General features: G+C 55.4%; 8 protein-coding genes across 8 annotated transcripts; 2 read left to right on the top strand and 6 right to left on the bottom strand.

Moving 5' to 3' along the window:
• Nucleotides 1-1541: 1541 nt before the first annotated feature.
• Nucleotides 1542-3709, top strand: B0H18DRAFT_868894 (uncharacterized protein; the record flags this gene model as incomplete). Its single annotated transcript, XM_048039974.1, has 4 exons — nt 1542-1945; nt 1999-3225; nt 3287-3356; nt 3410-3709. 4 exons carry the CDS (start codon nt 1542-1544, stop codon nt 3707-3709), a joined length of 2001 nt encoding a protein of 666 aa, XP_047899233.1.
• A 1219-nt stretch (nt 3710-4928) lies between these two features.
• On the top strand, nt 4929-8009 carry B0H18DRAFT_869122 (Metallo-hydrolase/oxidoreductase; the record flags this gene model as incomplete). Its single annotated transcript, XM_048039987.1, has 11 exons — nt 4929-5125; nt 5178-5235; nt 5279-5370; nt 5423-6001; nt 6049-6238; nt 6374-6520; nt 6571-6720; nt 6775-7029; nt 7080-7221; nt 7270-7523; nt 7581-8009. The coding sequence occupies 11 exons, from the start codon at nt 4929-4931 to the stop codon at nt 8007-8009; spliced, it is 2493 nt and encodes an 830-aa protein (XP_047899232.1).
• Nucleotides 8010-8271: 262 nt separating this feature from the next.
• Nucleotides 8272-9932, bottom strand: B0H18DRAFT_418045 (uncharacterized protein). Its single transcript, XM_048038006.1, has 9 exons — nt 9745-9932; nt 9666-9681; nt 9527-9606; nt 9452-9465; nt 9291-9399; nt 9210-9239; nt 9117-9151; nt 8978-9054; nt 8272-8921 (listed from the first exon to the last, which is right to left on the bottom strand). The coding sequence occupies exons 1-9, from the start codon at nt 9834-9836 to the stop codon at nt 8535-8537; spliced, it is 840 nt and encodes a 279-aa protein (XP_047899231.1). The 5' UTR covers nt 9837-9932; the 3' UTR covers nt 8272-8534.
• Nucleotides 9933-10330: 398 nt separating this feature from the next.
• B0H18DRAFT_976459 (uncharacterized protein) lies at nt 10331-12670 on the bottom strand. The gene is made up of 8 exons (XM_048044168.1): nt 12457-12670; nt 12391-12406; nt 12259-12338; nt 12186-12205; nt 12029-12137; nt 11903-11967; nt 11774-11850; nt 10331-11719 (listed from the first exon to the last, which is right to left on the bottom strand). Exons 1-8 carry the CDS (start codon nt 12549-12551, stop codon nt 10538-10540), a joined length of 1644 nt encoding a protein of 547 aa, XP_047899230.1. The 5' UTR covers nt 12552-12670; the 3' UTR covers nt 10331-10537.
• Nucleotides 12671-15125: 2455 nt separating this feature from the next.
• B0H18DRAFT_976449 (uncharacterized protein) lies at nt 15126-15355 on the bottom strand (the record flags this gene model as incomplete). Its single annotated transcript, XM_048044167.1, has 1 exon — nt 15126-15355. A coding segment is annotated over exon 1 (194 nt), but the record flags the coding sequence as incomplete, so codon positions are not given.
• Nucleotides 15356-16855: 1500 nt separating this feature from the next.
• On the bottom strand, nt 16856-18687 carry B0H18DRAFT_1174404 (voltage-dependent anion channel-domain-containing protein; the record flags this gene model as incomplete). The annotated part of the gene is made up of 6 exons (XM_048035920.1): nt 18402-18687; nt 18145-18334; nt 18009-18098; nt 17839-17954; nt 17163-17785; nt 16856-17106 (listed from the first exon to the last, which is right to left on the bottom strand). Exons 1-6 carry the CDS (start codon nt 18485-18487, stop codon nt 16856-16858), a joined length of 1356 nt encoding a protein of 451 aa, XP_047899228.1. The 5' UTR covers nt 18488-18687.
• A 1653-nt stretch (nt 18688-20340) lies between these two features.
• B0H18DRAFT_927011 (acid protease) lies at nt 20341-22028 on the bottom strand (the record flags this gene model as incomplete). The annotated part of the gene is made up of 7 exons (XM_048041646.1): nt 20341-20608; nt 20661-20842; nt 20897-21249; nt 21302-21472; nt 21530-21683; nt 21738-21795; nt 21853-22028. The coding sequence occupies 7 exons, from the start codon at nt 22026-22028 to the stop codon at nt 20437-20439; spliced, it is 1266 nt and encodes a 421-aa protein (XP_047899227.1). The 3' UTR covers nt 20341-20436.
• A 624-nt stretch (nt 22029-22652) lies between these two features.
• Nucleotides 22653-24359, bottom strand: B0H18DRAFT_901980 (signal peptide peptidase-domain-containing protein). The gene is made up of 7 exons (XM_048041463.1): nt 24227-24359; nt 24068-24175; nt 23896-24012; nt 23752-23842; nt 23461-23705; nt 23090-23388; nt 22653-23035 (listed from the first exon to the last, which is right to left on the bottom strand). The coding sequence occupies exons 1-7, from the start codon at nt 24323-24325 to the stop codon at nt 22768-22770; spliced, it is 1227 nt and encodes a 408-aa protein (XP_047899226.1). The 5' UTR covers nt 24326-24359; the 3' UTR covers nt 22653-22767.
• Between the last annotated feature and the right edge of the window lie 571 nt (nt 24360-24930).

Genomic DNA, 24930 nt, shown 5'->3' with positions numbered 1-24930 from the left:
ACCTCACTCTTCTTCTGTGCTCATTGCTTGATAAATCTTCGTGTTTCCGCCGGATACCCCCTCCATCACTTTGTAACTCTCTTATCCCCGGTTTCGTATCACTCTACCCCAAACGCGCGCCGAACCAGGTCGAAGTTGAACTTCCGCTGAATCGACATGTCCGCTGTGGATGCTCGAGAGACCATTCATAGCCACATGCTACGGTCTAATACTCCGGGTGCGTCGAACTCAAATTAGGCGGTCACGTTAAATTCACATATTGTCGATAGCCTCGAACGAGAAAGGTAGTTGCATCTCGACACACACGGAGCACATATCTGACGCATTACACAGTACTATTGTATTTAGAGGGTCTTCAGAAGACACCACCACAAGGGGAAGAGCAGCTCGACTTTGGGGACGACGGGGGCGACGACATCAGGTCGGACGTGCAGGAAGGATCAAACATTACGCGTACCATACCCATCCAGACGACCGGTCTTGTGAGCAGGCTCCGCCGTAACGCGCTATTCGACCGTCTAACATTCGCTCAGCCAGAACGCGAACCGGGACCTAACGACCCTCCTGGCCCCAAGTTTGAGTCGTTTGGCTCCTCCTTTGGCAACTTCGGGCCTCTCCCGCCTGATGGGTTCGGAGGCTTCGCACAGGTGAGCATTCTAGTTGTCTATGCAGTACAAACCCATTCCGACTCCTATCAGAACACCCCTCCCAAACCACCCGTACAAGTACCCGGCTCTCCGAGTAGCAGCCATCCGAACCCATTCCAGGCACGTGTTCCGTAGGTTCTGTCGAGACCCACCACCTCAATCCTTCTATGTTAGCAATTTGGCATGACGCCGGCGACAGCCGCAGCCGCAGCCGTTCCACTTCCGGCCTCGGTAGCTGACATCCCTTCCAGCCCAACGGCATCCCGAATGAGGCACAACGGTTCTAGGGCCTCACACAAGTCTCCATCCAACGTCGACATGGCCGGGGTAAGTGCCACACCGTTTTGCGTCTTTCCTGCTAACGTCCTTGCAGATGGTGTCGCCAAAATCTGTGTCGCGGGCATTGTCACCTACTCGAACGGGCGGCGGTGGCGAGCGGCCGTGGTCACCTCGGACAGCAGCTTCCCAAGGGCAGTCGCTCAAGTCACGCAATACGCAAAAGACAAACCGCACGGCCTATCCGCCTTTACCTGAGTCCGTCCTTGAGGAGAATCTGTCCAAGGTCCACACCCAAAGAGCACCGTCTCCGGTCGACCGTCACACGAATAAGTCTCCGTCGCTTGCGCCGTCCGATTCTGTCACAGAGGCGCTCTCGAAACGGACTGCGAAGGCTGCTACTCGGGACCCGTCGCAGAAGCCTCCGAAGTCTGTGAAGAGCGCATCGCAGGCTAATGGCGGCGAACAGTATGCGACTTCTCAACGAGGTGTGTTGATAACGCTATGACGACAGTGAATGATAGCTAAACACGCGCCATGGTATCAGGTCGCTCTCAAGCCCCCATGTCGCCTCGCTCTCAGGCTGCACCTTTGTCACCGCGCTCTCAGGCTGCGCCCATGTCAGCTCAACGCAGTGCATACGAAGAGTTGCAACGAGCTGCCGCCGCCATGTCTCCCACGCGATCGAAGCGCTCCGTTGCCAACGACCCACAGGCGACCCCCACCCCTTCACGTCCTGCTTCGCCTATGGATGATCTGAACGCGGACGAGCAGAGAATGGTGAATAACGTCCTGACGGGCCCGCAGCCGCGTTCTCGTACGTCTTATGCGCTGTCGACGGTAGCACCGTCAGCCTTGGAGCCGGAGATTCAGCATTCGCACTTCCATGATATGGAGCTCTGCCAACTGCTGAACGCGCTGGATCAACCTATGGGAGAGCCAGTCAAGAAGGCCGTTAGGAAGGCTGTACGGGCAAGAGTCAAGAAGCTCGGCATGAAGCACGACAACGAGGCTAGTCTACCGTTTCTGTGTTCTTTGCGAGTATCGCTTATGCTGTGCCTGTGCAGTCGATCAGGCAGTACCGCAAGTCCTATCACGACCACGACCCAAGCGTGCATCTTATGGCTGCTCTCCAAGCTCAGCCTTCGTCGAAACGGTCCACGCAGATCGGCACCACCGCCGACCCTCCGGAGTGGGCGAAGGATCTCATCGACGGCATGATAAACATGCGTGAGCGCCTTGATAGCCTCGCCCCGAAGATTGAGCGGAGCTTGCGATCTTCTCAGGGCGAATCATACGTCACCGACCGAAGAGGCTATCCTGGTTATGGCTCGCAGGCGGGTGGCTACGCCCAGAGTCCAATGACCCAGACTGTGAACATGGCGACGACGATGGGCGACGAATCCATGTATCAGCCTGTGGACACGGAGTTGCGCACTTCGACGAACCTCCATACGCTGCCTGGGTCTATGCACCATCATGACGGGTCCCTGCATGATGCCATCCCGGAAGAGGACGTCTATGACGACGATGACGATCTGCAGGGTCACCATTTGGCGCCCACCGACGATCAGACTCGTGGCATGGGCAGCGAATACATGCCGAATGACCGCACCGATTCTCCGGGCCAGCAGTACCTCGAGGAGCAGTTCTACAAGCTGCGAGAGCGGCCGAACGGTAGCCAGTCGGTGGCCACGCACAAGACATGGGAGGTTGCACGAGACGACGGCGAAGACTATGACGATGGCGATGCGCAGGCAGCCGTCACAGAGTCCGGCCTGCCTGAAATACCCGACGGGAACACGGGAGGCTACACTGACCGCCGAGGGTCGCCTCCGCTCCCACCTCTCCCTCAGGACGGCAGCAACATGCCCGACCATCAGCTTTGGCAGCCTGGAGATTACGCGAATGAGCGTAGCCTGCCACCACCGTGGCAGCGGATTCACCAGCGCCTACTGAACTGGGCAATCGTCTGGCGGACGTCTGAACTGGACAACGCGGTCAACAGTACGATGCGGGGGATGCAGGTGGATGAGGTGGCGCTCAGCATCTGGTCGACGCAGACGTATAAACGCTATGTGAGGGCTAAGATGACGGACAGCCCTCCCGGGCGGGTCGACCGCCTCTTTGTTCCGCCCAACATGGCAGATGCTATTAGTGCCGCTGTCTATAATGGACGACATGGCGATGCCTGTGGAATGCTCAGGGACCTATGGGCTCCCTTCGGGCTTGAGGGGATCCCACGCTTGCTCATCGTCCTTGCTAAGCATCGGAATGATGAGAGCCATTGGGTCGTCCATCGGTACGTGAATCCTCTTGTGTGAAAAGATAACTGTTGACGTGGCTTCTTCATTATCAAACAGCTTCTCTCTCCCAGATGGGTCTCTCACTACCTATGATACATATCCTGAGCGATGTCTGCCAGATGGCCGCGTGAGTACTGTCCCAGCTACCACATATTCCTCTCGTCTGATAGCTGTGCTCAGCCCCTAGGATGGTGGTTCGCGATTCGCATTGCTTGGCCGGATGCCATATACCCGAGCCCGGACCATCTCATGCAGAAGATGGTTCGCCTTCACCGTCCCATGCAGCTTTCCATCGACAACTCAGTCGCGGCAGCCGGCATTTGGCGTAACTTGCTCATGGGTTCGCGTGCTGAGCGAAGTCTCGATCTCGAGCGCCTACGTGACCTCATCAATACCGAGGTGAAGAACCTCAGGCAGCGCAAAGAGAAGGGCAAGCTCTCCATAGGACAGGCGCGGCCGAACTGGGAAGACTTGCACTGAACCATTTCATGACTCCTGACGACTTCGAGATGTTTCTACGACTGACCGGGTTCCGTATGCCCTCTCGGCATACGGAATGCGCAAGACTTATTGACAGACACTCAGGCTTTGAAGCCTCCTCTGCTCTGTTCCTTACGATTCCATTTGCTACTGTTTATTGCTTCATTCATTTCGGCCTTCAGGTGCACCCCAACTCCAGCAGTTGTACGACTAGATCCTGAAGAAGCCTACGACCCGATCGTAGCTCTAGACTGTTTTCTCCTACTCGCCGGGTATTGCTTCTCCACCTACGAACGTGTACTGGTACTCGTGTGCTTTGGTTACAATACATCGAGGTTATCTGCAACTTCTGCAATGACACAAGTTGGAGTGTTGCGATATTGACTTTGGTAGTCCCGTCACCGCCGGTCTGCTTCACCCAAGAGCAAGGATGCCGACACTGAAGTACGGACAGCCTACACAGGTTGTTGACCCTTCGGCGTGAAACGACCGATAGTGATTGACTAAGGCGCATGTGTCTGAGCCTTGAGCCACCGGCCGAGGAAGCATCTGGTCAGAGTGCCCGCAGGATGTCGCCCAAGCCTTCGACTGCGTCATTTTCATTACTAGCTGGTGTTTCCTTCCCTTTCACCTGAGTCTGCCATCGTTGTGAATGTTGAGTCCAAAGGGCAAAAGGTCAACATACCGTGTATAATGTCTGTACGTGCGTCACTTGGCTATCAAGTTCGGCGGTGACCTCTTCCAAGCGAGCCTTGGAAATATGCTTCTTCACACTTTGCGACTTGGCTCTCCTATGGGCTGACTTCTCTACGAGTGGGCGTCGTGCGTCGCGAGATTTTGTAGGCTTCGTGGTGCCCGAGCTACCACGCCTGTCGGAAGTCTTCGACATAGTTCGCCTCTCAGCAGCCCGACTAACTGTAGTCATTAGTACTCCATCAGTGCGAGCGAGGCCCGTACATACCTCACAATTGAGACCAAGACCCACTGAATACTTTCAGAGGAAAATGAACGTGAACGTTTTGATTAAGGCCTGAGTACTCGTTTTCCTGAACATCGCTTGCCAGTGAGAAGTTGAGTCCTCCTCCCGCACGTGCCCGCTACAGGATTGGTTGCCAAGTGCCCGCGCCATCGCCGCAGCGAAGTCCACCACCCTCCACCACCACTGCTGACCCTTGCCCATCTCCTTCGTGCTAAGCCTCAAGACCTTTCCTTTCCGCGAATGGCAGATGTACCAACGCTCAAAATCACTCTTCTCGGTGCTGGGCAGGAGGTCGGCCGGTCCTGCTGCGTCATTCAGTACCGTGGCAAGACAATAGTATGCGACGCAGGCGTTCACCCCGCCTACAGTGGCATCGCATCCCTACCATTCGTTGACGAACTAGATTGGAGTACTGTAGACGTACTGCTAATCACCCAGTACGTATCTGATGTTCTCACCGTTGTAAGAGAAGTTAAAAGGCTCTCGTAGTTTTCATCTGGATCACGCCGCCGCCCTGACATACATCACGGAGAAGGCTAGTGCTACAGTGCCGCAAAGCTGGTGAACAAACAGACTGACCTATGTCACAGACGAATTTCCGGGATGGCAAAGGCAAGGTATACATGACGCATCCCACCAAAGCACTGCACAAATTCATGATGCAAGACTTCGTACGAATGAGGTACGCAGCTTTCTGGGATGTCTTCGTGAGCTTTGACAGAAGAGTTCAGCAGCTCATCAACGTCCGATGCCCTGTTCTCTCCTCTTGACCTCTCAATGTCTATGTCGTCCATCATCCCTGTGTCCGCTCACCAAGTCATCACGCCTTGTCCAGGGGTGACCTTCACCCCGTACCACGCCGGCCATGTCCTCGGCGCTTGCATGTTTCTCATAGACATTGCTGGTCTCAAGATCCTGTACACCGGCGACTACTCTCGCGAAGAGGACAGGCATCTTGTGAAGGCGGAAGTGCCTCCAATACACCCCGATGTCCTTATTATCGAGAGTACATATGGCGTACAAACACTGGAGGGCAGGGAAGAAAAGGAAGCAAGATTCACAAGTCTGATTCACAATATCATCCGTAGAGGCGGACATGTCCTATTGCCGACATTCGCTGTAGGACGCGCACAAGAACTGCTGCTCATCTTGGACGAATATTGGAAGAAGCACCCTGACCTGCACAACGTCCCTGTGTACTATGCTTCGAATCTAGCGCGAAAATCTATGGCTGTCTACCAGACCTACATCCACACAATGAATTCCAATGTGCGATCGCGGTTCGCAAAGAGAGACAATCCCTTTGTCTTCAAGTGCGTTGACTACGGCATCTCGTTCACTCGCTCTGACGTTTCTCCAGATATATATCCAATGTACCACACAGTCGAGGCTGGGAGCGCAAAGTCGCCGAGGGACCGCCGTGCGTAGTGTTGGCAAGTCCAGGATTCATGGACTCGGGGCCTAGCCGGGAACTGCTGGAACTCTGGGCGCCAGACTCGAGGAACGGCGTCATCGTCACAGGTTATTCGATAGAAGGGACAATGGCGAGGGTGAGTGGCCATTTTCCGTGGCGCATCGCATGTATGGGCCCTGGCTATTGTATCTATATGGCTTGCAATCAATGTATCTTCTCTCGCTCTGGTGGATCCCGTGAGGACACTACGTTTACAACTCGTGCTCGTTAGGAAATCCAAAGTGAACCGGAAGAGATCATGCCCGCCAAGGGCGCTCCGATCCCTCGCAAGCTCTCCGTGGATGAGATCTCCTTCAGTGCCCATGTCGACTACTCGCAGAACTCAGAGTTCATCGAGATGGTCAAGGCGCAGCATATAGTGAGTTGTCCGTTCGCATTGAATGCTACCGTCATTCATGTATTCGCTAGGTCCTCGTACATGGAGAACAGACTGCGATGGGCCGTCTGCGTGCGGCGATGACAGATCGATACAAGAGCCGGGACGAAGATGTCAAGATTCATACTCCACGGAACCTGGAGACCCTTGAGCTCACGTTCCGAGGTGAACGTGTGGCGAAGGTAAGTTGCGCACAGTGGTCTCGTCTACGTCGCTGAACCACGCCGATATTCCAGGCAATCGGCCACTTGGCTGCCCAACCACCACAACCAGGGGACCTGCTCTCCGGTTTGCTCGTTGCCAAGGACTACTCTTACACACTTCTCGACCCGCGGGACCTCCGCGACTTCACCGGCCTGTCAACAAATATCGTCACGCAAAGACAGAAGATGGTGCTGACCGTTGGTTGGGAGCTCGTCCGGTGGCACTTGGAAGGCATGTTCGGCAAGGTGGAAGAGGGCTTGGACAAGGATGGTGTACCCACCATCCGAGTAAGTTGTGATGTCCCCAACTCATGTACGGCAGTCTGACGCATGCGCAGGTCATGGGCGCCGTAGACGTCAAACAGGCACAGGAGCACGAGTTGATCCTGGAATGGGACTCCAGTGCCAGCAACGACATGATCGCGGACTCTACGCTCGCCCTGATCACCGGCATCGACAAGAGCCCCGCCTCCGTCAAGCGTACGTTCTCCCCCAGTTAGTCTCGGCCGCAGCTAACTCTCCCCCCAGTGACGACCCATCCTCACTCCCACTCACACGCCCCAGAGCACCCGCATCCGCACGCGGACATCGAGGACGAGACCGGCCCCGTGACACGCATCCGCCGCCTCGCGATGTTCCTCGAGGCACACTTCGGTGAGGTCGAGCTGCACATGCCCGAGGACGGAGACGAGCAGGAGCAAGAGCAAGGTGAGGACAGCCACGAGGCAGCGCTCCTCGTCCGCCTCGACGAGGCAGACGCGCTCATCAACCTGGTCACACTGGTCAGTACACGCCCCGCTCCTTCCTTCATTAATTTCTGACCGGTCGTGTATACCTAGACCGTTGAGAGCACGAGTGAACAGCTCAAAAGACGCGTGGAGACGGTGCTGGACATGGCGCTCTCGACCGTCAGCTCCTTGAACGAGTCGTTCACTTCGGGCGTGCCTCTCCTCAGCGAGGAAGGCGGTCTGCCCGAGACAGTCAAGGACAAGTCTGGCAGTCCTGCCGTAGCACTGAGTGGCGGCGAGAGCAAACCAACCTTACCCGCCATCTCAGAGGACGCAGAACATGCCGACGATGAACCCCAGGCTCAGCCTGAAGCAGAAGGCTCGAAGGGCGGCGAGAATCCTGTCGACGTCGACGCACAAACCGACGGAGAGACCAAGAACGCAGATCGTCACGATGGAGAGGGCGTTGAAGAGGGAGACGGGGATGATGATAGCGAGTCGGGGACTGACGACGACATCATTCTCGAGGTACACGCTTGAGGGCAGTTGCATCCTAGTAAATGTTGCATAACTACTGATCATGTTGCATGTATTCGCATGAACCGATGTGCTATATAAACCTTGAGCCCGTGATCGTGCTCGCCTCGTCTCTATCTCGGTTTGGTAGGAAACGGCAGTGTCGCCGATGATTTGAGCCCTACCAAGATCACTATAGAGTAAGTTGTAAGGGTATCATTCAAACAACACAGGACCGACAGCGGTCCCTACGTAAGTTGCAGGGGAGGTTTACAGACATCATGGTACGCACAACCGGGCAATAAAAACGCACAGGCACGGGCTCGAGGACAGCTATGCCTGTGTGGCAGTACCAGGGCAGACAAGACTAGCCTCGCTCCCATACCAGGGCACCGCGTATACAAATAAGGGCAGGGGTTACAAAACACTGAACCAACGCACCGCACGGAGAAGTGGATATAAAGTGCGTGCGGACAACAGCCACTCAAAACTAGTAGGGGAGGGAGGAGAGCTCAAATAGACAGCCAGTACAGGTCCAAGACTTCAGAGCTAGGGCAGCCGAGGAACACCAGTGACGTGTAGCACTTTAGTGGCTGGCGCGGTGAGCGTGGTGGCGGACCGCCGCCACATTGGCAACAGGCTCAGGAGCAGCCTCACGCTTCTGGTTGAGGCGAAGGGAGCGCTTGGCGTTGCGAGCAGGGCACTTCGCAGAGGGTGTAGACGGAGCAGCGGAGGAGCTAGAGACCGAGCCCGAGAATGCAGAAACGGCCGACGAGGTCGGGGCGACATAAGTCGATGAGCTTGACCAGGTCGAAGTCGGGGCAACGTAGGTGCTGCTAGTCGAGGGTGCTCGGAGCTGGACGAAGGGCTGGTGCCAGGCAGGTTGTTCGCGTCGAGGGTGGTGGCATCCGCGCAGAATGCGATGAGCAGGCCAGCCTGAAGAGAACATTCGGTTAGCGGGGAAAACCCTGTCACAGACTGCGGAGACGAACGTTATCGGCCTGGCAGGCGACCTGGACCTGGGTTTCGTCGGAGTAGTAGAATGCGGCGGCGCAACCCGCCGCAGGGCCTACATGACACTAGAGTAAGAACGGCTTGCCTTTCGTCAGAAGATAAGGATGGAGTGCCTACAGTTAGCACCAGTATTTTCACATCCATTGAAGTACCTGCATACGAGGTGGGTTTCGACATGATAGTTTAGAACGCAGTGATATGAGAGCTCACGCGAAGGAGGTCCAGTAGCTGAATGAATGCCTGCACAGAGCTCTGTCAAGAGGCAGAACCGGGAATCGCGTAGGCACTCACGGGTCGATGAGAGAAAGATCGACCGACGAACCGCACCCAGCACAGGTTGGGTTGCTCATGGTCATCTCCATCAACGTGCAGTGTTCCCCATTGTATCCACATTGGTTGCCTGTGCTCTGTGTCAACAACGGGGCGTAGAGATGGAGACGAGTATGACGTACCATTTTGCAGGTAGCTAGAGCGCACACAGCATACTGTAAGCTGAGTCGCAGCAACGCGTCCGAGAGAGCACGTACGCGATAGCAGAAGAGAAGGGCCCGTCGCTCGTGTAGTCCTCGCCGGTCGAAAGGACGTCTCCGTTCGCCAGAAGCGTCGGCTATACGCCTCACCGGTAAGCGCGCCGACTCGGGGTGTCTTAAACATGCCACCACTCACCGTTCCGAAGCCACACCTGTCCAGAGCGCCGTCGTTCAGTAAATCCCGTCTCGCGCCCAAAAATGACGCCCCGACTCACGCGTTGTAGAAACGAATGGTATGGTACTCGGCGTTCGTCTGCGCGGCGAGCGCGACGGCGGCCAAGACTGCAGAAAGGAGCGTGGAGAACATGGCTGTGGGGACGAAAGGAACGTCGGCGAACGAGAGGAAGCGGAAAGAGGAGAAGGACTCGAGGATGCTGGTCTGCGGAGGAAGAGAGGCGGGCGGGCGACCCCCTCAAAACATCGACCGGCGACCGGCCTGCATCGTCACACAGTCACGCACGGCCGCCCAAGCCCGCGGCCAAGCAGAGTCGTCACGGCAACATCCCGTCACTGAACCAGGAAGACGCCGGCCGGCGGCTCCCTGCAGGCACCGCAATCGGCATCGTCAATTGATCTCCGTTCATTTTTCGATCGCACTGCCCGTCGTTTGGTTCGGCGAGGCCTGGCGAGGCTCACAAGTCTTACCAGTCCGACATTGAGGATGTATTGAGAGCACCTAGTAGTCGATCTACGAACGCTACAGGACGAGAACGAGATACGCAAACACAATAACTTGTACCACATCACAGAGCGAGAACACAAGCCTCCAGCTTGCAGCAACCCACGCGCGACACCGGGAACACACCCAATATAGCACATATCGTCTCCCTAACCAGGGCATCGCGGCCTCGACATCTCTAGTCTAAGATGCCGGCGAGTTGCGTGATCCAAACCTCGCTTGCGAGGTCGATAATGTAAACGATCCAAGGAACCAGGAGGGGAGAAAGGACGGGAAGGGTGGTGGCACACAGACACGGACCGTGGCCACCAGTCGTACATGACCGGGGCTCAGTGGCCATACATGCTGTTGAGGTACGCACCACGCGCGTGGCGGCGGCGGGAGGTGAAGACCTTTGCGAGGTCGTACGCGGGAGCGGCAGCGCGCTTCCGCACAGAGAGACGCTCCAGGAGCTCCCGGCGGTGAGCAGTGCTATCGGTCGCACCGCAACCATCCGCGCTCGACGTCGCGCTAGGCACAGCGCTGGATGATGCCGACGGGGCAGCTGAGGAAGTCGGGACAACACTGGAGGACACATCGGAGGCGCTTGCGACCGCAGAACTAGAGACACCAGGAGCGGAGGTAGCCGACACAGCAGCAGTGCTGGAGGGGGCAACGTCGGTGCTGGTCTCGTCGCCGCAGCCATCGTCGCTGTCGGTGGGCGTGGCGGATGCTGCAGCAGAGGTAGCCGAAGCAGCGTCGGTGCTGGAGGGAGCAACGTCCGTACCAGTCTCGTCACCGCAGCCATCATCACCGTCGTCGCCCGTGTCCGTCTCGGTGGGAGCCGCGCTCGCAGCAGCCGAAGAGGCACTGGCGCTGGTAGGGACGTCCGTGACACTGACGCTGGAGATGGCAGCCGAAGAGGCGGCAGAAGAAGCATCTCCAGAAGAGACAGCAGCACTGGTCACATCAGAGCCTGACGCAGTCGCAACGCTGGAAGGAGCGGCCGAACCAGAAAGCGGGAATCCGCTAGCCGAGGCAGTAGGGCGCACGCGGCAGGACGAAACAGCGGTAGTGCCACTCTGGGTAACAATCACGGAGGAAGTGACGTAGCTCGAAGACGCAACCGGGGCCGATGTGACGACAGAGGAGGCAGCGGACGAGGAGATTGCGGAGGACGTAACGGCAGCGGACGTCACAACCGAGGAGGATACCACGGAGGATGCGGACGTTACAACCGGGGAGGATGCCGCGGAGGATGAGACCGCACCAGAAGACACGAGGGTGGTCGACACGGGAAGGAGGACGGGCGGGCTCGAAATTGACACGCTCGCAGAGGACGCCGCAGCAGATGAGGAGACATCCACAGAGGTGCTGACTGCCGAAGACGACACGGTCGGGGCTGCCGAGGTGCTGGCAGCCACGGACGTGGAAGCAGGAGGGGAGGAAGCCGCGCTGCCCGAACCACCGTTCACGTAGTCATCGGGGTTGAGCGTCGTCGCGTCACCACAGAATGCAATGAGCAGGTTGACCTGGGCGGAAAGACGTCAGAATCTGCTGCGAGCACAATCGGGCTGCAAACTCACGTTATCGGCCTCGCAAGCAACCTGTACCTGGTTGTCATCCGGTTGGTAGAAGGCCTCGGAGCAGCCCTCGCTTGCACCTTCGAGATGACGCCTCAGCGCATGCACACGAGAGCAGAAAAGAGAACCTACAGCTAGCCCCGGTGTTGGCGCAGGATCCGAAGTATGAGAACGAAGTCGGCACGTTGAATGCATGGCTACAGCAGCGTGGGCACGCAGTCAGAGTGGGGTAATCGTCATGCTGATTGAACAACGTACGGAGCAATGGCACTGATGTCGACGGAAGAGCCACCACCGGGTACGGTAGGGTTGCCCAAGGTCATCTCGACGAGAAGGCACTGCTCGCCATTGTAACCACACGTAATACCTGCATGCCAGTTAGATACTACAATGAACCTGGTATGGAAGTACACACCATCGCCACCCGTCAAGTACCTGCGTAAACAACCAAATTAGCGGCTGCGCATCAAGCAGACATTGTCACGTACGCAATGGCTGACTCGAAGGGACCGTCAGACGTGTAGTCCTGGCCGGTGGACATCACACCTCCATTTCCAAGTAGCGTGGGCTAAACGCGCGTGTCAGGGCACCATACAAAGACTGAAGACACAAATACTGACTGTTCCTGATCCGCACCTTGAGAGGCCTCAGTCTTGGGTTGCTCTGGATGAATTGAGGGGACTCACAGGTTTGCGAAACGAACGGTGTGCGATTCCGCGTTCACGCCGGCAGTCGCCAAAAGAGCGGTGGCGAAGGCAGCGGAGAGGACAGAGAAAGACATCGTGGGCGTGTAAACGGGCGTCGTGAGTAAGGAGAGGGGGGCAAGGCCTATGTAGTGCCTGCGGTCACGGAGATGGAGGGAACGAGGGAGGAAGAACAAAGGACAACGGTGGTTGGACGCGACGGCATAAAAGGCCGCAACGCGCTCAATCGCCGAGACCCCGGCAACCGCACACAGCTCCGTGCGCAGTGGTGGCGGGGCGTGCACGTTGGCGTTTCCACTCGTTCGAGGCCTCCGTCCGCTTTGTCCCTCAAAATTTGCCTTGTTCGGCGCCGTCATTCCCCCGCGGCGTGGCCAGACTGACACCGAAATACGCCGGAAAGAACACACTGAACTCGAAGAAGATGTGCGTCGCGACGACCACGACCCGCGCGATCGATCGTATCGCGTAGCTATGTTAAATGGTTTCTCAAGTGATCCGTTGCGCGTGTTGGATGCAAGGACACTCCTCACCCGACGGACAAGCCCAGCGTCCTCTGTCGTCGGTGAGTCCGGTGTCTGGGATCACCCCCTACACGTAGTTGACCGCAGCACAGGCACAAACTCAGACCGAGTACGGCAATCCCCAGTGCACGAGGCTGAGGTAGATTAATTCGGCGTCGCGCTATAGCGGGTTCAACATGCGTATAGAGCTGATTTGGCACCTGCCTTGCATTGGCAGCTACGGTATGTCTATTTCCTCCAAAGCAACTTGAACTTGATGCAGAGCATATGGTCGATCTACCCGGGTCAATGATACGCAGAGAGGATCAGGCAAGCTAGAGGATGATTTCAGTTGTCGGTGATCCTCCCCCGGCGAAGGGAATTCGCGCTACACATAAAGCCCAAGGTCGCGCCGCTGTAGCTGTCTACTGTTGTGCGACTGCATCGCTGTCTACCAACATGCGTTAGCTCGACACGCGGTGATATCGTGAGCGATGGCGGTTTGAAACGGTGAGGCAGAGTTTCATACATCAAGGCAGTGTGCGCGTGAATCACGCCGATAGCGTTTTGCAGAAGATTGAGTTTTGCGCGCCGGGGCTATCGCGCTCTCCGGGGCCCCAGCATGGTAGGCAAGCAACGGGGGCTCAGCCTGCCTCAACTTGCAGCGCGGTAAGACGCCGTCTGCGCGTGTTCCGTGCCAAACATTGGCAGCCCAATCTGCCAGTTGGACGGGGTCGTACCGACTTGTTTCTGCTCGGTGCCAGCGATGGGTGGCCGCTTGCCTATTAGATTGTCCCTGTCCGAACATACAATGAACTAGTCTTCCTCGCAGGCGAGGAACACGCCAGTTTTTCATCACTACCGCGAGACAAGCTTCCATCCAAGGTGCCCGTGTGGTGTTGTCCGTCTCCATGGCCGCGCGCTTTAACATATGAAGGTCCTGTGGGTTGCCCACATGCGTTAGCCATCTACCAGACCGCGACTCACCAGTGCGCATTACACGCTGACAACGCGCGTCGGGAATTACCAGAGAAAGCAATGCCTGATTGGGACAATACATCATTGTCGCGTACAGTCGGTAACGCAGCTACTCAGTCCAGCGTCCGTGCTTCAACTGACACGCGCAGGTCAGCTGCAGGCCCCAGCCTACCGTCGCAGCCATACGCAGCGCCAGTTTTTGGAATCCGTCTCCTGTGGAAGGCATGATAAACGCCCCCGCCTCTATTGGACAACGGCCAACCAATGACACTACTTTGAATACAGACTACCAGAACACACGGTGTCTATACCTCAAGTTTCATCGCCAGCTACGAGCCCTATAAAAGGAGTGCGCTCGCTCTGTCAACCTCAGTCAACGACTACACAACCCACTCACCCCTCATCCACTTCTCACATACCAATCGCAATGTCTGTGAGTACTACCAGATACAATGGACACGAATCGCGTGGACTGACAAGCGCGATAGGACAAGGCTACCTGCGCTAACGTCCAGGCCAACGGCGGCTCCTGCACCTACCCCGCGTGCGGCTGCGCTGAGCCCCCGAAGAGCAAGTAACGCCCTTCAAGCACCTCGTTCAGGGTACGTAAGTCTCGAATGGGGTATGGAGTAAGCCGGAACTGACCTGCTTCTTATCCCACTTGTAGTCGATTAGTCGGTCGGGGCGTCCTTCGGTTATGGTCGCTACATGATGACACGGTTGCCGGCTTGAATGAAAACTGTTCAATCCAATGGATCATCCGTGAGCTCGATCCGCCCGTTCAAGTTAGTCGCAGACTCGCAGCCCGTTAGGTGAGGCTGAGCTCAAAAGATATGCCTTTATATTTTGGTATCCGGCGCAAGTATACTCAAGAGGCTCGGCGGCGAGTACAAATGGATAGAAAGCTCCAGCTTTAACCTATAAGTACAGTACTTAAGTACGCCCTCTCGGTGCCGTGAAGGCGTCCGCGTCAGCGCTTAAAAGTACGCCGGCCCGAAGGCCGAGACGTACTTAGGTATCATGTGACATGGACATCCACGCGTTGCGCTCGATGCTCGATCGTGTTCGACGCGCCGTGGCCCGTCACGTTCGTGAACAGTTCCCCTCTTACCACCAACTCACGCGTCGCTTTCCGCGTCCACAACGTACCCGATACATCTTCACTGTCTTCCGCCATTGCTTACATTATGCCTGCGTCGCGTCGCGCATCTCATCGAGTGTCTAAGCCCCCAACGCGCTCTGCGCCACTCACCGCGCGATCCTCCGTATCTCGCGCCATGGCGCGTCAAGCATCGCAGGCTGAGCAGGAGAAACGACTGTCTGACCAACTCATCAAATATGGGTGCCTCTGGGAAGAGCATGCCCATTATATCCGTCTCAGAGAGAAGACGCCGGAGGGGTTCGCTTCGTCTTACACACGGGCTCTGGATCGTTGGATCAAGGACCCAGAGTTCTCGCGGTGGCAAGGCCCGAGGAACTACGCTGAAGGAAGGGACGGTTACATCGAATGGATAGAGGAGGTGATTAGGTCACACTGCAAACCAGACGCAGAGATGACGACAGAAGAGTGAGTTGCAGTTGTTGCATGCAATTGGTCTTCGTCGTTCAGCGCTCATGCTCCTCGCCACAGCCATTGGATCGTCACGTTCGCCGCTTTCAGCGTATCAGACCTGTTGAACTGCAATGAGCCGTGCATGAGGGACCTGGATGTCATTGGCAGGCTGCACCCCACTATCACCCGGAAGCTGTACGTACCCCAAGTCGGTCTTCCTGCGCGCATGGCTCACACGCGTGTATAGCACTGATTGTGCCCGGGCTTACCAAGACTCCGAGCCCGAATTTCTCAACCATCCAGCTCGTCCCAGGTCAAGGGACACCGCTTCAAAGCCAAAGCTGCTCCCGAACATCGCTGACGGTTCCTTGCTCGGAACCACATTCGAGTACAAGACGCCCACAATGCCCCGCGCCCGCACCTGCATGGTCACCAGCGTGTTGACCTCGCTAGACGACGGTGTTGAGTATATTATCAAGCATCTAACCGCGAAGGATCCGGATGGTGAACGGGCGAGGAAGGTGACACTATCTGAGGACAAGTTCCGGGAGATCTACGCTGCTCGGGTCGAGTGATGTACAATTAGATTTTGGTCTGCGCTTACTGTCTGTAATGTCTCTCCGTTTTGCTGTCGTGCTATCCTGCTATGATCCTTGTACTCAACGTCCACCACTGACACGTTGTATCATTTCCTCCATGATTTTGATGATCATCGTCTGGGCTGTAGATCGCGTCGCCCCCATATCTCAGGTAATAATGACATTGCAGCCTTGCCAAGATCATGTATACATGTGAATCAACTGCAATTTCGTTACAGCCACGTATATAATCCACTCGCATTCGTCATAAATTACGGCCAAGCGAGATCTGGCCGTGTGTCTGGCCAGGAAGTCTTCATTGGCCCTATCAAGACTCCACAGTAGTCCGGTCTTTGGTCCCAGGTATATCTACCGGCACTTTACACTGCATAACCCACCAACCATTGCGACACTATACACAGTCAGCCGAGTGTAGCGCACGAGCATTGAGATACATACTCGATCGAAAGCCCTGAATGCGACGTGCAAATGGCAAGAACAGCTACCGAGGAGCCCTGCGTAAAGGAAAAAGTCAATTATAAGAAGCCACTATCGTTATGTTTAGGGACGAACTGGATTGAACATACCATTCAATGGTGCGCATAAGATATCCGTAACGTCGTACAAAGTCGTGTCATGAAATCAAAGAGCAACACAGGAAAGTAGAAGTCGTTATGCGTAAGGACAGTCATCAACGACTTACGCCCCATCGCCCGACCCTCTACTCCCCACGACGATCGCGCCAGCCATCGTGTGCGCCCTTGGCACAGGGGTTATGGATATTCACGCGCGGAAGACTTCGCGGAAGGATGAGACACGTAGAGCTTCTCGCCGTGCGGAGGGGAGTGTGGGACAATGTCCGGGGAGCAGGGCGCTTGAGGGGCGTGCAAGTGTATCTGTGAGGTGGGAAGCAGCTGCTGGCGCGTCCGACCGTCCGGGAGACAGGGCGCCATGAAGAGTGAGCCGTCGATGAAGGGCGGGATGCTCCGCAGAAAGACATAGCCCCAGATGAGGAACGTCAGCGCTGACGACATCCGTCCAGTCAGTTCTGTGCATGGGCACTAATGTGACGGAGCTTACCGGACCAGAGTGAACCGATGATCCTGAAGAAAGGGCTCTGCAGTACCCTTGACAGCTCGATGGTCAGCATCGCAAAGACGCCATTCGGGAAAATCATGCCCCAGTAACCCATGTTGAATGAGATTCTGGTCCGGCGCACCACGACAACATGGTAGATCGAGCACACCGCAACGACTATCCATGCGATGCCGATGGCCCACAGCGCGTACGCCGCGCAGAAACACACTGCGAAAATCATCTGGCCTGCGAGCGCGGAATCCGGGAACTCCGGGCCAATGTGCAGCGGGAGGAGCTCGGAGATGTTCGTGCCGTTGATGAGCAGGGAGAAGCCGCCCTGTCCGAGCGGACCGAGGACGATGAACGCGGAGAGGATCAAGCCTGGGTCAGGCACGCTGTGGACTATGAGGCGGAGGAGGTAGATCGTGATCATCATGAGGGCGAAGGAGACCCCCATCGCAACCATAACGAAGGAGAAGGCTGTCGAGACCAATGCGAGTGTATGGGAGTGCGGGGTGAGAGCAGCCGCCAGTAGACCACCTGTAGACGACGCGACGACTAGAGTGACCACGGGCAGAAGCCATACGGCCGCCATATTCGAGAGCGAGTGCTCATGCCGGACGGTCCTGATGCACCGGGTAAGCTGACCTCAGCGTAGATGTGCGAGTGACGTACGTACATTGTGTAAAGCATTCCGAATGCGATGAGATAGGAGATGGCAGAGTCAATCCACCAGCAGCCCCATAACACATACAAGAAGCCCTTGCCTCCAAATCCCCAGTTCTGGTTCAGTGCCTTGAATAGTATTATTCAAGTCAATTCTGAGACACGGAGCACAAGGTTACACACCAGGGCAGAGTTGATTAATGTCGTGATACCCATGGGGAAGCAGCCGATGTAAAGACTTTGTGACGTGTGGCCGAGCATCAGCCAGAACATCTGGAGAGAACTCAGTACAATTACACAGAAATGGACGAGGGCTAACCTCTGGATACATGATATATCGTAGCAGAGAACACACACATGCGAAGATGAATATGGCAAGATTGAGAATGAACCAGACACAGCCAGCGATCCTGAAGTTGTCATTGTCTTGCCCATACGGGAAGTTGTTCAGCAGGGCTGACACGGCACCAGTGCCCATGACTACTGCGAACCATATCGGTGTAAAATGTCTGACATTGGTTTGGATGAGCTTCAGCACGAAGGGATATGCGACTTATACCGGGACGCGTGACATACCGAATGCGGTCTGGCCATGTCTTCCAAAGTTTTCGAGGGAGAAGCAGAGGCGTTGGTCCTGGATGAGATGTTTGGCAAGATGACATCAGGGCGAGAGGCGATGTTCGAGAGACTTGCCAATTACACAATAGCGTATGAGGAAGTCCGTCGATGCTAGGGTGCGGCTGGACTGTGGCGAGCAGCAACTTTATAGTGGTATTGAGGCCGCGCCGAGTGACGATTCAGCGAAGCACGGGCTGAAAAATGCATGCACATCTTCTCGCACGGCCATGAGCAAAGAATGGCCAAGTGCACCGTCATCCCTGCGCGCCAAACCCACATTCCGAATTCGCATCGCGCCCCCGCGGTCTAGCCAATCACCGTCCACGCTTCCTTCCTGCCATTATGGGAAACCCCCTAATACACTGATATCATGCGTCCTCCCGATGCGACCAACTGCAGAGCCGTGGTCTGTACACATTCGGGACTGAAGACGATGGGCGACTGAACTCTCCATGAAACGCCTCCTGCGTCGGCATCTCGCTCTTATTCGGAATTGGAATATATGGCTCGTGTCACTGCAGTGTCGGAGCTTCACCTATGATATTCGGAATTCGCGGTCAGTAGGTCGCCTATGGCTTCCGGCTTGCACAAGATGTCTCGCAAGGATACATGACACAGGGTCGGGAACCTACAGCAACCGCCTGCCTCATGACGCTGGCGGCCAGCACCCTTTTCGGGGAGGACGCAGAAACCCCACAGCGATGAACAAGTCAATGATCCAACGCCTCATGTGCGAGCCAGTGAGTTGTCCGGTGCCGACGAGAGATCATGATTGTTAACAGAGGGCCGACCTCCCCGTCACCACCGGTCACAGGAAGAGGAACTTGGCGACAATGATGTGAAGGTAGAACACATGAGCGGTCCGCGGCGAATGCACCGGGCAGACACGACACATGCATCCTTCGGGCTTTACGGATTTTGAGACGATCCTACATGCCGGCCACATTTCAGGCCTGTCCGCATAGTTCTTGCGGCCACGAATGAGAGGACTGCAGTTATGAATCCGATCCTTCCCTCGATGCCACTCCGGCGGCCGTCTTAGAAAATCTACCACACCAAATGGCATCTTACCAACGCGCTCTCTTTCACTGGACGGAGGTCGACCAATGATACATCTCCGAATACCGATTACAAGATCACGGTGGTCGGACCATGAACGCGTGTGCAACCTACGAGCCCTATAAGAGGAGCGCATGCGCACCCGTAGACCATAGCACGACTACACAACCCACTCATCACTCGACAACTCCTCTACTCGCATATCAATCACAATGTCTGTGAGTATCACTTCAGGCCCTGAATTAGAGGTACAATGACTGAACAATGCGGCAGGACAAGGCCACCTGCGCTAACGTACAGGCCAACGGCGGCTCCTGCACCTACCCCGCGTGCGGCTGCGCCGAGCCCCCGAAGAGCAAGTAGACGTCCCTCGAGTGCCCGCAGGTAAGCGTTCCTTCTAGTGGGGGCTGAAACAATCGGAAGCTGATGACGTCGACATCTACAGTGCTCGGACATGGAACCGATGTGGTGCTTGCCTTAGTCGTAGGGAAGCAGTTGAGCGGAATAGCGTTGGATTGTGCCCACTGTTGACCTACACACTTCTCTGATCGAGATGACATACCCGTGCGTTTGACATCCCCGGGATAAGACGAACTGAGGAACAGAAAGCCGAAGTCGAGTGATGAAACAATGTGTTGAAACGTTGCCGTTTCGATCACAGAACAGATAGGCCTTCAGCAGGCGGAAAGGAGGACGGCTTGAGCAGGGTCCTTCAGGATGGCTGGCAGTTAGAGGCGTTGTTTGCGGGAGACATCTCCAAAGTCAAAGTGAAGTCGGGCGCCCGCACATGGCACTGGCTCAAACGAAGTCATGTTATTGCATGCCACAAACAGTGACAACACAATTTTCCATTTTTGCATGGGTGATATCAGGTACCTAACTCCTCCTAGGAGCATACAACATGGTGTAATGCGGCAGAGAAAGGCTTCCCGATTTACGACAAGTCCGCGAACCCGACGGAATTCTGGTCAAAGGAGAACACCGAGTAGGCGTTCTTCATGAAACTGTCGCCGAGCAGCCAAACATCATTTCCGAGACCTAAATCTTGGCCTGCAAGAGCACCGACGCAGTAGTTTGACGTGGGTGAGGTCTGGCGGAGGTTAAAGCTGCGAACTATGGTCAGCATATTGTTTGAGAGGGCTACGCTGGCTAGCTTACTTCTCGGCGCTGACTGTCCAATCCTTTCCTCCCCAGTTGAAAGCAACGGTAGGGACAGAATCGCATGGGAACTGGTAGAAACCGTTCTCGGAGTCGAACATGGATGCTCCGGGCACGGACTCGTAGAACGAGGCCACAGCGCTCGGGGGGCCGTACATGATAGTCGTGCCACTGTCGATGACCTATGCACCGAGCCACGTGAGGTCAAGTATCTCAATAGATAGGTGTCTGCGTACAGTTTGGAACCCCGTGTTGGTAGTCTTGCCGTTCACGATGGCCTTCGCGTCCGATATCTGCCAGTATCCGGAGCCGGAGACGGGATGGTACTCGATGGCCCCGTTATATTGTGACGTGTCGGTTCCTCCCAGGTATAGTTCGGAGCCCGCGCTCGAAAGCTTCATACCGAAGACAGCATCTTTGATGCTGCCCTGCGTCTTCGCTTGGTTCACGAAGGGGGGCTGCCCGATACTGGACAATTTTTGGTACCCCATGCCCAGGATACCGTCAATGGGGTCTGGCTTGAACTTGTCCGACAGTGTGGTGACAGCTGAGAAGTATTGGCCGTTGGATTGGATACCTGCCACCGTGACTACGAAATGTTAGTGCACCGTTCTGGACGTCTGAATAAAGCCCAAACACACCAGTATCCGTGAATACAGGTCCTGAACCCGTGGATCCATCTCCATAATGAATGGAGAAAGATCCTGCCTTGCGTTGAGAGGTCGATGACGGTACGGCAAGATATTTGTTCTTGGTATCGCATGCGGCACTCGTGCAGTTCGAGGAAGGGACCCAAAGATCCGCCGAACCAGCTGCAAACCTCAGTCAGCCGGCGGAAAGTATATGCCGTGGGCACAGTATGGACGTACTGTCAAAGTCAATCAAGAAATTGGTTCCGGGAGTTCCGATGGAGATGGAACCAGCCCATTCAAGATCACTGTTCTCATCGACGGTAGTTTCCTTCTGGCGCTTTTCGTGCGATCCAGGAGCGTCGTAGGCGCGGATGGGTTTGATGGATGCACCCTAAACAAGAGCGAAGTGAGCAGGTTAATAGTACCTATCTCCCAAGTGACGTACCTCGTTCATATTGTCAGGATCATTTTGCTGAAGATTGATGATGTTCTGACGATGTTTGCTGTGTGCAAGGAATCAATTAGCTGATTCACACGGGACATTATTTCGAGGTGCGTACTTGTGGGTGCGAAGCGTGCTTAGGATGGCGTTCTCATGATCGAAGACATCATCCGCTGTAGTGAACCCGCTTCGCTTAGCAAAGGGGATGACGGTGCCCTGTTCCCGGTCAACGGGAGTTGCAGAGCCAAGGAGTGCCAGGGTGACCATAACAACGAGTGTAGACTTCGAGAACATCCTGTCAAAGAATTGTTGGAGGTAGTGACGAGACGCGGAGTAGTCGGTGTACTGAAATTGGATGTCTACCGTCGAATTCGTCCCTGTATTTATGCATACTCGGAAGAGCAGCCAGTAAGTCGGAAACGGCATTTTCAAGCGCTATGAGATGATCCATAACGGAAACACGGATATGGAAGCGCCTGTACGTCCTTAGTCCGTCGCACGGCTTACGACTCGGATGGCATCCGTGTCCGATTACAATCCAGACTGGCACACTCCAAGATGTCCAGACACTTGCTGCGATGATATCCAAAGAAATATGTGAACAAGCGATGGAGCATGGTAGCCGCAAAAATGAGTAACTATACCTGCAGTGATAATCAGTGCGGACGATCTGGAGGCAGAGACATCAGCGCGCATTCGGACCACAAGTAACACAGCCTGAGCCGTCGCGGATCTTGCCCGAACACTATCCAGCATGTCGAGTACTGACGCGGAGAGGAAAGCGGATGGCACGAGTGGAAGAGTGGATAACGGAAGCAGGAGCCTTGCACGGCCGAAAAACGACCCGGGAACTTGCCTTTGACTTGCCCGGGTTGACTCAGTAGCAAATGTCACATGACCGCGTCATGACCGTCGCCACTCCCGCCAAGGGCTCGCTCGACGCTTCTGCAATCGTTCACTAACTTACGATAAATATGTTACAGTCGGGAAGATAGTGTCTATGAGTGCATTGCCAAGACCGTCTTACACTCTGTCAATGCGCTAGCCTCTGTCCGTCTTCGACATTTTCGTGCCTTCGACGTTCGTCCGAATCATGACCTGTCTTGTCTTGACCTCCATCGACTGGAGCATTTGTGTCATCCGCCGCCGCTTCAGTGGGCCTTGGATCGACACCACTCGCGGGGGTTTCTGTCTTGCCTTCGTCAGTCTTCGGTTTCTCCGCTTCGTCAGACCATGCCCATGCATGCGTGAAGTCGCCCTGAGCGAGTGCAGTTACGAAGAAAGAGATCATGCATGCAGGGCTGAGATGAATGGTCAGTATAATGCTGATAAACGATGATGTCATTGAAACTCGCCTTAGGTACAGCAAAGCCGGTTGTGCATGTCCAAAGAAATGCATGACTCCCATAGTCGTCATGAGGCCGGCGACGTACGCCAATAGACCAGCGTAGAAGTACGGTTTGCTGAACGACGAGCCATGAACTGCCGTCTCTGATCTGTGATAGTCGTAGCGCAGAGCTAGAGCGATAAACATCCCGGGTACAACGATGTCGCCTAGACCGAGCATGGTAAAACCCCGCTCAGTGGAGAAATTGAGAGACTTGGGCCAGAGAATCTTGATCGGAACGTCGAGTGTGGTTGCCACCGCGACCATCTATCAATGCAGAGAAGACGTGAGCTGATGTGACATGTCTGCGCGGTCCCAGCGATGGATATGTTTGCTTACCACATCAGTCCCAAACACCCACCATATATCGTACAGGAATAATCCAGATAGGAGCACGCATCCCGTCTGAAAGGAGTCTATCTTCATGAGCGAAATCGCGTTATGCGCAAACGAGAGGGCCAGGATGTCCGTCAGCAGGCCGGACCTGCGAGTCGTACCCGGGCCGAAGTTATACATAATAGATGGGAGTGCACCGAGAGGGATAAGAATAAACGACGGGGCACGCAGCGAGAACGAGACGAGCTCTGCAGAGTGTCAAGCAACGCCTAGGTCAGAATGGCATAAACTGACCTCGCCTGCCCTTGAGACAAAGGAATTGTATTCGCTCGAGTTTTCGCCATCTTCCTTTCCCTATTGTCCATCTTGCCAGCGAAACAAGTGACTAGGGAACCCATAAAGGCGATGCGGGCGCAAAATACGGAGAGGTATGCACACCTTGCCCACACTGCCAATGCCCGCAAATGTGAAATACCATTGAAGCAGCCAGTTTATCCACTCCTTCCCAAAATATTTCACCACGAGATATAGACCAAAGAGTACCACCGACCCGATCTGCAATGGGTTGAGACACTTCAATGCAGTGGACGTCGAAAGGCGCGCGACTCACAACGGGAAACAAGTATGCATCCTGCGACGTCAGACGATCGGGTATCTCTTCCTCGTCTTCCTCCGAGTCTACGGCTGTTGCTCCCTTTTCTTGCGGATGTTTTCGCAACTTACCGACGAGTCAAGCGGTCAACTGCGGTACGGCCGGAAAGAGACTCACTGTCACAGATCCGAGCGAACCAGCGTAAATAGACAGTGTCGCTAGACTTAAGAGTCCTGCATATGAGGATATGAGGTCCCAATCCGTCTCGGCGGACATGGTAAGAGGGCAGGAATCAGTGCGTTTGTGGCAGCGCGGTCACGGTGTCCTGGGTTTTAGCGCCGCCTTGATGATCGAAACGTGGGCAGGCCACACTGCCGCCACAGACAGCCGAAGAGGGAAGGCCGCCTGCCTTTCTGGTGCCGCCTGCCACGTCAACTCTCCTAAAGTCCGGTGTCATATCACTAGAGAGACATCGATACCTAGGTTTTCCTTGGACTTCAAGCGCCTTTGCGCACGCAGTACAGACCACATGCACAAACTCCTACATGACGACCGTAAGCCGAAGACATGAGTACTAGTACATATAGTCCCAGCTAGGTCGAATTCTGCTCGTATCTTCTCGATCCCGTCGGTCCATGTTCGAACTTGCGCTTGTTCATCCCATGACACCCTTCATACGTTTCCCACAAGAGTAATAGATGTCAATGCCTTGAATGATGTCTTCATGCCTCCAGATTTCGTGATTGACTGTGCTAACGCATCGAGCTCGAAAGTGTAGGCTTAACATTATCAAAGTGGCTTAACGCCTCCGAAATGTGAGTCGTCGCTTGATGATCCCGGATGTGTAGTGAATTTCCCGGTTATGCTGGTAGTCGCAATGC

The sequence above is a fragment of the Fomitopsis serialis genome (assembly GCF_022376445.1).
Source record: "Fomitopsis serialis strain Sig1Antser10 chromosome Unknown B0H18scaffold_4, whole genome shotgun sequence".
Lineage (NCBI taxonomy): Eukaryota > Fungi > Basidiomycota > Agaricomycetes > Polyporales > Fomitopsidaceae > Fomitopsis > Fomitopsis serialis.
Note: the sequence above shows the minus strand (reverse complement) of the source record. Positions and strands in the feature narration are given on the sequence as shown.